We start from the raw sequence: 11693 nt of genomic DNA on the forward strand, positions 1-11693 counted from the left end.
ATGTATTTATTTTAAGGAAACTTTTAGGGAAAGATCAAATGGGGGCAATCCCAGCTCCACAAGGGCTTCTGAGGACAGATTTATGATGAGATCAATTATAGACCCTTGATCACAGAACGCTGCTTTTCTGTGGCAAAGGCACCTGATTGCAAGTATCATATCCCTTACCCATTGCTTCTTGCTTGGTTTTGTTGTCACCCTTACAGCAAAGCTGCACAGCTGCTGGTGTGCTTCCTCTGAATACTTCCTATTCTTCACACCTTTGGGGCAAAGGGAAGGAGGTGAGGATTCCTGTGCACATGAGACAGAAATAAGGATTTGTGTATACAACAGAGCACGAGATCAAGTTGGACTCCAGAAGATCCATTCACATTCAAGTAAAAAAGTAGAAGAGGCCTTTGTTTCAGGACAACCACTGCACACACATAGCTTTCCACTACACCAGCAGGAAATACTTCACTCACTGCAGTTTGTTGTAACCTTAACAACTTAAACCCTATTTTTGTCTCCACAAAGCAAAGAAGAACACATCCCTGCCTCCAGGAGCACACAGGCTGTGTTGCTCTGTCCCTTATGGATGTGGACAAGCACACAAGCACAGACAACGTGGATGTTAGTGAGAAAAATGCATCCTCTGCCTGCAGCCCACCACAGCCCCAGCCAGCTGCTTCAGAGCAGGAGGTGAGCCCTGCAGCTCCCGGCAGAGCTGTGCTGTCTGCTCCAGCAGCAGGTCCTTGGATTTGTTCCTTTTCACCATGGCCATGAACCACTTCATGCTTAGGCCCCACGGAAAACCTTGTCTAGGCAATGAAGAAGGTTGTGGTTAGATAAAAACAAGTCTCTCCTATTTTTAATTCCTATGGTATGGAGAATAAAAGCTTAACGCCTACTGCTTGCAGCTTCCAACTACTACAACATTAAGCATAGAGACACTTGAGGGACAAGAAGGGTGCTTTTCTCCCTGGCACAGCGGGACGGACAGGTCAGGCAGCAGCACAGCAGTGGGCCTGCTCCCCATCTCCCTAGGGACACCTCCCACGGGGCAGCACCACGCTGGCCCTTCCTCCCACCACAGCCCCACTACCTGCAGCCTGCTACCTGCCTGCCCAGCCTGGAAGGTTCTCCCCCAGCCCTGCAGGTGTGAACTCCTGCTGACCCCTGGGCTCTGCATGCTCTGAGCATCCCTCCCTTCCCTCCCCCTCGCCTCAGCACTTGTTCTGCCAAAGAGACTGCACGCACGGTCCCTTCAGAGTAAGGCTGCAGTAGAAGAGATGATGAGTTACTGTTACAGCAGAGTATTTTAAGATATTAACGGGGATCAGACACGCACTGTTAACTTTAACACATTTATGTGAACTGAATGAGCACACAGTTCAAACTCATCCTTCCTAGATGGGTCCCACCTACTAACAGGTGAGTAGTTCCAATCACACAACAGAAACATAGAATCATTTGAAGGGGAAGGGACCCCCAAAGGACATCTGATTCCACTGCTTGCACTGCACAGGGACACTCACAGCTCCATCAGTGCTCACAGCCCCATCGCCTGACCATGGGTGTCTGCAGGGATGTGGCACCACCACCTCTCTGGACACCCTGTGCAGTGCCTCACCGCCCCATTGTAAACAACTTCTTCCATATATTCAATCCAAATCTCCCCTCTTTTAGTTTGAAACCATTTCCTCTCATCCTATCACTCAGACTCTGCTAAAGGGTCTGTTGCTTTCTTACAGAGAACCCTTTAGATACTAAAGGGCTGCTCTTAGCTCCCCCTGGAGCCTTCTCTCTAGGCTGCACAGCCCCAGCTCAGCCTGTCCTCACAGGGAGGTGTCCCATCCCTTGGAACATTTTTGTGGCCCTTGTCTGGCTGCATCCCAACCAATCCATGTCTCTCCTCTGCTGAGGACCCCACATCTGGACACAGCACTCAGCTGAGTTCTCACAGCACTGAGTAGAGCATAGGGGACAATCACCTTTAGGGACAGAACTGCAGCATCAGCTCTGAATAGCAGTGAGAAGGTGCCAGCCCTCCACTGCCCTCAGTGCAGTGAGCACAGAGAACAGGAACTGCCACCCACCCAGGGTCCTGCACCCACCCCACGCCCACTTCTCCCACTCACTGTGTGCTGCCTTCCATTTGCTTGGACAGTGACTGTGTACTGGAATGCAGACATCCCCCTTTCACTGCGTACAGACTTATCCTAACAAGCCGATTCCTCCTTTTCCTCTCATCAGCAGCTTCGTGTGGTCAGTGCCCCTGAGTTCTCTGCAGGGTGGATGCTGGTCCTGCAGGGCAGCAGCAGGCTGTGTGCTCCCACTGTGTGCCACTGCTCTGGCTGCTGGGCTCTGACCATGCTGCACACAAGCAGCAGCATCTCCTTCGGTGACATTCTCTGTTTCTGTATTGCTGTCTGGAGTTACAACAAAACATCAGGTCACTCAATTTTCAGCATTTTTACTTATTTACACGTATGAAATTTAACAGCCATCTCTCACACTTTATCATACATATTCACACAACCAGGTACACCTCAAGAGGACAAGAGAGGGGCTGCAGCCTGCCATGGTAGGCAAACAGCACCGACCACTTCCAGTGCCCATTAGCTGCCCCCATCACTCTGTGGAATGGAACTGCCCTTGAAGACCACTTGCACTTTTCTTGCTCTACCTCTGCTCTAACTGAAGTTCTGGCAACTGAGGACTGCAGCAACTTGATACCAAGCAGAGGTCAGGTGACAGGTATGGGCAAGCCAAGAGCTCAGGTTCTTTTTCCAAGGGCTTAATCAAATTCTGTTGAATATCAACAGCTATATTGATCAGGTCCCCTTGGAGCCACAGGATGAAACCATCAGAGGGGCTCTTTTCCAGTAATTCTCTCCCTCTGCTTCCTTGCCACAAGGTAAAGCTTTCTCCTTACGAAATAAAGCCCTATCTCACGGAGCACTGGCATGCATCTTATCCAGGCAGTCGGTCCAGAAGAGCACGAGCCGGCCGTCTTTGTTCCAGCAGAAGTCTGTGAAGTCTTTCAGCAGCCGATCAGCAAACTTCTCATCCCCGGTGGCGCTGGACCGCCATGTTTTTGTCAGCATGGTGTTGTAGGCCCAGTTGTAGCCAATGCGCTCCTCACAGAACATGTTCTGGTTGGTGGAGCTTGTGGAGTTGCGCCGGCGTCGCTGCTGCCCACAAGAAAATTTCCGCTTGGAATATGGCAGCTGCAAAAACACTGTCCCTGAGGGAAACAGACAGGACTTCAGCCTCAGGCAGACCTAAGTCCCTATAACTATTAGCTGACTTACCGAGTTTCTGTTAATTGCCTTTTAGCAAGGTAAAACAGAATATACTTTTCCTTCTTTGCTTTTACACAGTCCTTCTTCCTGCAAATTGCAGCACTGAGAAAGGCTAGACTAAGTGCTCTTTCTCTTGGTAGAAGGGAACAAAGCAGAAACGTAGGCCCTGATCCATCTTTCTAACCCTACATAAATTTCTGCTGTCTTCTGCAGTCTTCCTAAAGTTCTTCTCCTGTCACTGCCTTCACATTTCAGCAGCCCTTTCAAACAGGTTATTTCATTGCAATATGCCATGCATGGAGCTTAGACAAAGGAGCTGATAGAACTAACATTTACAAAGTGGATCCTAAATACTCAATCCATCTCCCACACACTGCATACAGGTAGAGAGACATCTACAACAGGCCTTAAGCTTGAGAGCACAGCAATGACCTCTCCCAGTTCTTTTCCTTTCTAGCTGCTATGTACACATTTATTCTGCACTTGGAATAAGCTCTGCCTTATTTCTTATTATTTCTCCATCTCCTGGAAATAAAAATTTTCAGAGACACTATAAAGTGAGACTTCAAACCAGGGCCATTCATTAGCAGCAAAACTTTGTGCTTCTCATACCATCTTGCTAGTTTTCTGGTTTGTGCTGGCTGATGCAGCTGCTTGCCATCTAACTAGGGACATAATGAGGACAAACGTCACTGACAAAACACAAAATGCATGGCAAATGGTTCTTCTGTTTATGATAGCCTCCTCCTTGCCTCCAGTGCCTGCCAAGTATTGCTCACCTGTGACATGGATATACTGAGGCTTGTTCTCAGCTGGAAAGTTGAATGCAGAAGCCGAGTATTTATCCTGCACAAATCCCAAATCTGGAGAAACAAATACCAGAAAAATAAAAAAAAACACTGAAGAGCCACTCCAGCTATAATTCTGTCAGTCCAAGGCAGGGGCACAAAGGAGAACCTTCCATTATCATAAAGGCTTCCTTTTTCTGTAGTCCGAAGGGAGAAGGGACAGAGAGTTGAGTTTCTCCAAATGTTCTCTGCTCTTGCTAGGTATGGTGTGAAAAACTGCAATGCCACACTGATCTTTGTCCTAGCCCCCATAGAAACAAGGGCCCGTAGATCAGGAGGGCATTGAGCAGTATTTGACTAAATGAAGTAGTTACTAACCAAAGGAGGGAAGAGCAATAGTCAAGAAGGGCAGTCAAGCTGTAACATGACTTTGTTCGTGGTGGGCAACATTTCACATGCAACTTTGCAGCTCACCTTCTTCCTATGCTAATGAAAGCATATTTCCAAGATCAAGACCATTCCAAAAGGCAATCACTCTACCATGAAAAAAGGCCCTGCCAGCAGCACTGTGAAACAAGCTGGCAGTTCAAGCACACAGAAGTATAGAAAGTTTACAGCAATTCCTTCTTAAGTGGGCCCAACCTCCTGTGTACAGTTCATATCCCACACCTCTGCTTATAGTTAATCATTGGCTGCCACCCAGATCATCACTATGTTAAGCACACGTGAAATAAACAAATGTCCCTACTCATAGAGAAATGTATTTGCAGCTTGTCTTCTTCAAGTTTAGTGCAACTTCCAAAGCCAATGCCCTCCCACAACAAGAGCATGGCCTGCCAGTGACAGGATGAAACACTACCTACCTGCCCCTGTGCCCACGGGGGCACTTCCAGACATTCTAGTTATGTTTTAATCTCAAAACTGACAAGCAGACTGCAGAGAGGTAGACTGCACAGAACTCAAGTCACACAGGGGTGGCTGTTTGGTGTAGGTCTTCATCCTCCATTCTCCAAGGAGGTGTGAACGTTTCAGTCATTCTGCTCTGTACATACCTGTATGCTATTGCTTCCTGCAGGAGATGCATACGGTCCCAGTATGTTTCTGGTTCAAAGCCTGAAGCAAACAAAGAGGTTATGTAGTAAAGCCACTTTCTTTCCTTCTCTTTAAAAACTTCAGCTTTCCTTAGAACACCTCTATGCAATTCGGTTTTTCTAGTAACTTCTTTTAATCTCACTGTTTTCTGTCAGCTGATCCCCAGAATGCCAGCTTATTAGAGATATGACTTGTATATATCAGCAGCAGATTCATCCCTGAATTTAGCTTTTGTATCTCCAGAGATGAAGGAAAGGATCATAACAGGGTGTGTGGGAGGGGACAAGGAGGAGCGTGGGCTGAAGACACAGCACACCACACAGTGCACTGAGAATAGTTCAAAGTCAGAGAGGCTGCAGTGACATCACAGCAGATGGAATTGTCACTGACTGTTCCACATTTAAGCCTGGACACTGGGTTATAAAGAATTAATGAAAATATTTAAAACATTATTATTTTAAACAGAGCCTTTTACTGATTGTACCCTCTCACAATGCAATGTTGGGGACAGAGCTCTCTGATCTTTGAGGTCCCACCTGAGGCTTACCACAACAGCATCACACAGAAGAGTGAGGTCACACTGCAGAAAAGGAGATTGCAGTTTCTAGCTCCTAATCTCATGTGCAAACACTCTTACCACAAATGTAACCATGGCAACAATAAAGAGGGTTGTGAAAGCCTAATCTCAGGGAGAAGGATAAACAAATGCAGTATACAAATTCAGAGCAGCTCTGGGCAGGTGGATAACATCAAAAGTTACTACTTGATACAGGCTCTGTGAGGGTATGCAACATTATGGCAACAGAGATCACCAGAGAGGCAACCATTCCTGTGCCTGGGAACTTCCTGCTGCCAGCTGCACATACTGCCTGTGCTAATCAGGCTGCCAACACCCTTTCCTCTGAGCACCACTTTCCTGAGAGCAGCTGCTGAAACCCAAAACCAGGCCCTTCCTCCAGCTAACATGCCTCTGGTTAACGAGGCTCTTCTTCTCAGCTGTCTGCCAGGAAGGCCCTACTTGCAGGAAAAAATATCAAGGGTAGAACAAAGGAACAAACACCTCTTACCATCAAACAAGTGCTCACTACCCTCCTTCAGCAAGCAGCTAACATTGAGTGGGATGAACAGCTGAGCTCGAAGTGGGTCTCCATACAAGTAGCTGGGCAATGCAAAGGGGCCTTCCAGGACTGGAACCAGCAGGAATCCACAGGATGTGGCTTTCCGATGCCAACCCTGAACCTGAGGAAAAGATTCAAACAGTGACTCATACGGCACATGTCGTGGGGCACCAAGGTGCACAGGAGCAACTAATTCCCAAGAATAGATCAGACAACTCAATTCTCTACTGGCACAGCTCGCTTTGCATGGCAGACACACAAGTGTCCTTGTAAGCAAAGCAGTACAAGCACAAGGCTTTCCTTTTTTAAGTGCCACATCAATCAGAAAGCACTTTAAAATAGGACATTTTTCAGGAACTGATTCAGCCTACTTATCATCAGTGGCTAAGCACTGCTGCTTTACTGGAACAGTGCAATAGATTTTAAATTAAAGCAAAAACTCAGCCATTGTTTGGCTGAGCTGGTTGAAACCTGGTACTAATAGTTTGAGTTTTAAAGAAGATTTAAAAATAAATTTAAAAAAAAAATCTAAACATTAAAAAAAATGACATATACTGCTTGCATTTGCAATTTGAAATGCTCTCACGAAGTTTTAGAAAACTAAAATGCACTGCTGAACAGGAAGATCCCACTGCTCAGAAAAGCCTTGTCCTAAAAGCAATCCACTCAATTTTAATTTATTATTATTATTTTTTAGGTTTGGGTCAAGAAGGAACACAATGCAGAACAGATTCCTTTCCAAAGACTCCGTTGAAGGTCTAAGGTTTGCTCAAGTGGGACTTAAATATCACCTCCACCCTGTACTGACCTCTGCACGGCATAAATGGAGCCCTCTAAAAGCAGAACTGCCCTGCAGACATGATGACTATGGATAGCATGATAAACGCTGACCAGATGCAACAATGCTAATGACCATCAGTGAAATTACCTGGAAACGAAATAGGTGGCAGATCCAACTCCTCACATCTCCCCCAAAGCTTTCCATCAGCTCCACATGACAGACATTTTCCCCAGCAGTATGAGGGATACAAAGGCCAGAAAGGCACTGCTGTGACTACCAAGCACATAGGGACTCTTACCATCTCAAAAAGAACAGCTGCAGTCACTGCCATCCAGTGTAACTTGATTTCAAAGGCAGCATTCAAGGAGAAATTGCCATGATAATAACAACTGCACCACTCCAGCCGGTCCGTGCGGTTATTCACATCCACGTCGAGTGTCACTGTCCGTTGCTCAGGCACTGTGGCAGCTACACAGCCAAGGAACAGGGGTATATTTAAAAGGTGTATTCAAGAGAAGGAAGGAAGTTGGATAAAAGAAAAACAAACAAGACAAGCTACTTGAGATGAATTTATCCTCCCACCCCTCCCCAAATGTTTTTGAGTTGCAGAATAGTCCCAGAATGCTGCCTATGCAGATCAAAAAAGGCAAAAATAAAATAAAATAAAAGTATTGCTCAAACGGGGGGGGTCTATGTCATAGAATTATCTTCCCAAGAAGCGAACAGGCATTTCAATTGCAATAAAGATACAGAACCAAGAGTCAAGAAGCTCATCAATAAGCAACTGGTGGCATCAGAGCAAACAGCCAGGCAGCCCCATCTCCTTCACAGCCAGTTTGGTTTTAGTACCTCTATGTGACCCCACCAGAAATCACATGGTGCTGCTGCACAGGGCAGGAGCATTCCAGGACTTTCTAGAGCCAAGGGAGATTAGAAATTGAACTTAATGTATCTTTAATCCCAGATCAATATCTCACATTACCACGTGGCTAGAACTGCACATACAACGCTTTTTGTAAAAGCCAGAAAAGTCAGCCGAGACACATGCAGCAGTGTTAGCATCACTGCAAAACTCCGTGCTGCCTTGCACTAAGTGCTGGGACAGTGCCCAAGATCCATCTCCTGTGCCTTACAGCCCAGCATCCTGCTGAAAGAAAATCCCAGGTATCAAGTAAAAGAGAAATGGAAGCAAGAAAAAAAAAAAAAATGGCAGTGAGCTGTGTGGTGTCACAAGGGGACTGCAAGGTCAGGGACAGAAACCAGATCACCTGAGTTTCAGTCCGAAGTCCTGCTATGAACCACTGCTGTCACTTTCAACTTTTCTTTGTACAAGAGAATCATTTCACATTTCTATAAAGTTAAATACTGACAGAAACTAAGGGCTGCAAAACTACTGTTGAAAAATTTGTGCATCAATCTGAAAGAAAAAAAAAACAACAGGAGATGGATACTGCTATTTCTTGCTTAAGTAGAGGCTCACATGCACTCTCTTATGAGGTCAATTTTTAAACGACCTCATCATTTAATGACTTAATGGCATTAAAAAATGGTTGAAGTTGGTCCTGAAGGTAGATGTGACAGTTCCCACCTTCACTTCTACTCTAAGTTGGCTGGACACAATTATCAAGGTTGAAAGCCAATATTTTATATTGCCATTACTGCAGCTTAGGAACAGCTAAAAATAAAAATAAAGGAAGAATGGAAGAATATCATCCAGTTTTGTTTTGTAAATAAAATCCATGTTTGTCTGCTATAGTCAAACAGAGCAACGTCCTGGATTCCCATTTTCTTGCTCCTTTTCAGGGGATTATAAACGTGCATTACAAGATTACAGTGTCAGTTTTGTAATGAAGTATGAATCCCATTCTGGGATGGTGGAAAGCAAATCCCAAAAGCTATAAAGTGAAAGCAGCTTAGCTGGGCAGATACCAGTTGTTAGCTAAGATGTCAGTTGTAACACTACAGTCCAGCGTGTGTGAACCAACACACAGTGAAGAATGAGCTCCCTGCTCCCTCAGGCTGTTCTTTTTTCCAGATAACACAACCTGGGTTGAAGTCAGCCTCTCCACCTTGCCTGCAGCTGTAATTCAAAGGCAAAGCAACAGGAAGGCAGTCCAACCAGGTGAGCTAATCTCAAGGACCTTACAAACAGATGTGAAATATCCATGTCACTCTGAATTTAGAAGCTTCAGATTAAAACCAGTTTAATTTTGATAGAATAAACACCCTGCTTTCCACAGACCCAACTTTAAGAGAACTCACCTGCTTACCAATTGACTTGTTCTAGCAAGTATTTAACTAAGGATTTACTGAGTACATCGGAGAGGAGCAGGCAGGTTATTCTCCAGTCACAGACTACACTACATACATGACTATAACGGCTACTGCATGCATTGCTATAAATTGAAAGGGACAAGATTAAGTGTATCACAGGTCAGACTTCCACTGGGAAGGAAAGGGGACAATCACTGGGCAATAATAGGGGAACTGGGAGGGAAAAAGATTTTAGAGATCCGTGGAGCTTGTTCCAGAGCTCCCAATGCTTGCATGCAATTTTATATCACAGCCTGACATTTAGGGAAGGTGGGGAGGGGAAGAAAAAAAATCCACAACCAAATCAAAGCCAAGAGAGGAACAAATGAAGTCACGTGGACCAGAGGTCATCTGGGTTTAGTAAAGCTCCTTGCCTCAGATGAGCTGGTAACTTTTTTGGGAATTCTGTTTAGAAGAGGGACAGCACAGAAACATCAGTTAAAACAGTTCCTTGGTAAGGAAAAAGCTCCACACTGGATTTTCCTCCAGGATACATATTTCTCAAACAACTATGTGAGCTATCTGGAGGTATTTTTCATTATTCCAAGGACTGCATGTTAGTTAAACAGCAGAATGGATATAATCACAACTGAAATGAATGTTACACAGGTGTATACTCCAACACACACTGTGGGAATACTGCTGGTTCTTTGCCCACTTCCCCAGGTGCAAACTTATGAGTCTCGATTTTCTCATCTCACAAAAGAGAACAGACACAGAAAAGTGAAGTGGTTTCTTGGCCTATGTAGTGAGTAAGAGATCAAAGGAGGAACACGATCCAGCCCAAGCCCCTCCAGCCTCCACAGTGCTCCCACACCAAAGCCTACATTCAGGCTTTGGCTCTGGCAAATCCTTGAGCTAATGAGGTTGGATACTGGCCAAGGCAACAGATTTATCGTGTGACAAGGAAAAATATCCAACATATGTTGGCTTCAGAGAATTAACCATTAGTTCAGACTTGCATCCTTAACACTTTCCCACTTCTGATGCTGTTCCTCTTCCAACAAGGCTTTCAGAAATACACAAGGATGACTGTAATTTCAGATTTAGGAGATACTACACAAGCAATAAGAAGCTTCTCTTCAGAAGGTCAACTATACAAAAAGGAGAACAACAGAATTTTTCTTTTAATCCCTAATTGAGATGAGCTTTTAAAAGGTGTATCTAATAAATCTGAAGCTACAGTTTCATAGCAATGATTTCTCTGGTAATTTTAAACAGGGAAAGGGGAACAAAAGCAAGTGACTCAGGCTGGCCTGGAAATAAAGAGATGACAAAGCAACAAAGTCAAACATGCAACCAGTATGTTTCACGGGCTGTGAGTGGTAGCATTATACTTCACACATTACAAAATTTCAGATATCATAATGCTATCTCATTCAGCAACACTATTATCTTTGATATCCAATCCCTGCTGCTTCTACACTGCAGAGACAATTTGTAGCTGGGCCTCCCAGGCTTTAATATAAGGAGTCTCTCTATAAATGATTCAGATTAGCCAAGAAGCCTGGAGCACATAATCACAGAAAGCTTCTCTAGCACATCTGGATCAGACTGGGACTCTTGCCATCAAGAAGTAACTCAGCATGTCATTTCAGGCACAGTTTGGCTGCTTGGCTGTTTCACAACAGATTGAAAAGAGTTCCTCTGGATCCACAAGACAGGTTAGTGTTCTCCTTTGTGAGTTCTAGAGGGTGACGTGGCAGTTCAATAACACAGAACTTTTTCACCATACTTTGTTTCAAGATAAATTCCAGTACTCAGAAGCAAAAATTGCCCTGCCCAGCCAGTGAAACACACCTCAGACATACGAGTTTACCTGCAAGACACATGTAAGGCCAGCATGAAATTTGCAGCTTTATAGCTGGTCCACGTGAGATCATACCCTTGGCTGGCTGCTCTTCCCCCTTCAAACTATCCCCATGAACTTCCCCAGCTGTCACCTGTGCTGTGCATCTACCTAATAATGCAGCTGCCTGGCTCCGTCCTCCGAAACTGCGGCTAAAGGAACTGTGCCTACTTGCATAGGAGGCTGGGCGGCTGGGCAGCCAGGGCAGGAAAAACGCAGGGATTTCCGAGTGCAGGAGCTCTTCTGCCACAAAGGCAACCTCAAACCATTTCCTCTGGAAGGCAGAGAAGTCATCCATGGCAGCTGTGTGCCACATGGCAGGCTGCTGCATGCCCACTGAATAAAAGGCAAGGGGAAGGACAGACGACCATTAGAAACAAGTGCTTGGGATCAAGAAAGAGAAGTAGATCTTTCTAAAAATGGGTAAGGAAAAAAATAAATATTAGGCTATGTTGTCTGCTTTTT

General features: G+C 45.1%; 1 protein-coding gene across 2 annotated transcripts; it reads right to left on the bottom strand.

The window, feature by feature from the left end:
- Positions 1-2439: 2439 nt before the first annotated feature.
- LOC104913552 (GATOR complex protein DEPDC5-like) lies at positions 2440-11650 on the bottom strand. Of its 2 annotated transcripts, none has more exons than XM_019621077.2 (6): positions 11400-11650; positions 7365-7534; positions 6235-6406; positions 5128-5188; positions 4067-4150; positions 2440-3229 (listed from the first exon to the last, which is right to left on the bottom strand). In XM_019621077.2, the coding sequence occupies exons 1-5, from the start codon at positions 11557-11559 to the stop codon at positions 4129-4131; spliced, it is 585 nt and encodes a 194-aa protein (XP_019476622.2). In that variant the 5' UTR covers positions 11560-11650; the 3' UTR covers positions 2440-3229; positions 4067-4128. The 2 variants fall into 2 exon arrangements, with proteins under 2 accessions (XP_019476622.2, XP_010718587.1); XM_010720285.3 differs by having other exon boundaries at positions 11340-11648.
- Positions 11651-11693: the final 43 nt, after the last annotated feature.

Source organism: Meleagris gallopavo, chromosome 17, assembly GCF_000146605.3.
Source record: "Meleagris gallopavo isolate NT-WF06-2002-E0010 breed Aviagen turkey brand Nicholas breeding stock chromosome 17, Turkey_5.1, whole genome shotgun sequence".
In the NCBI taxonomy this organism is placed as follows: domain Eukaryota; kingdom Metazoa; phylum Chordata; class Aves; order Galliformes; family Phasianidae; genus Meleagris; species Meleagris gallopavo.

What these genes read in the sequence shown, in the direction of transcription:
- LOC104913552 (XM_010720285.3), bottom strand. Translation starts at nt 11,559, where the DNA reads ATGCAGCAGCCTGCCATGTGGCACACAGCTGCCATGGATGACTTCTCT. An exon ending in TAGTGAGCACTTGTTTGATG is followed by an intron (nt 5,189 to 6,234) that starts GTAAGAGGTGTT and finishes TGTTTGCTTCAG; the next exon opens with GCTTTGAACCAGAAACATAC. An exon ending in CAGGAAGCAATAGCATACAG is followed by an intron (nt 4,151 to 5,127) that starts GTATGTACAGAG and finishes TTGTTTCTCCAG; the next exon opens with ATTTGGGATTTGTGCAGGAT.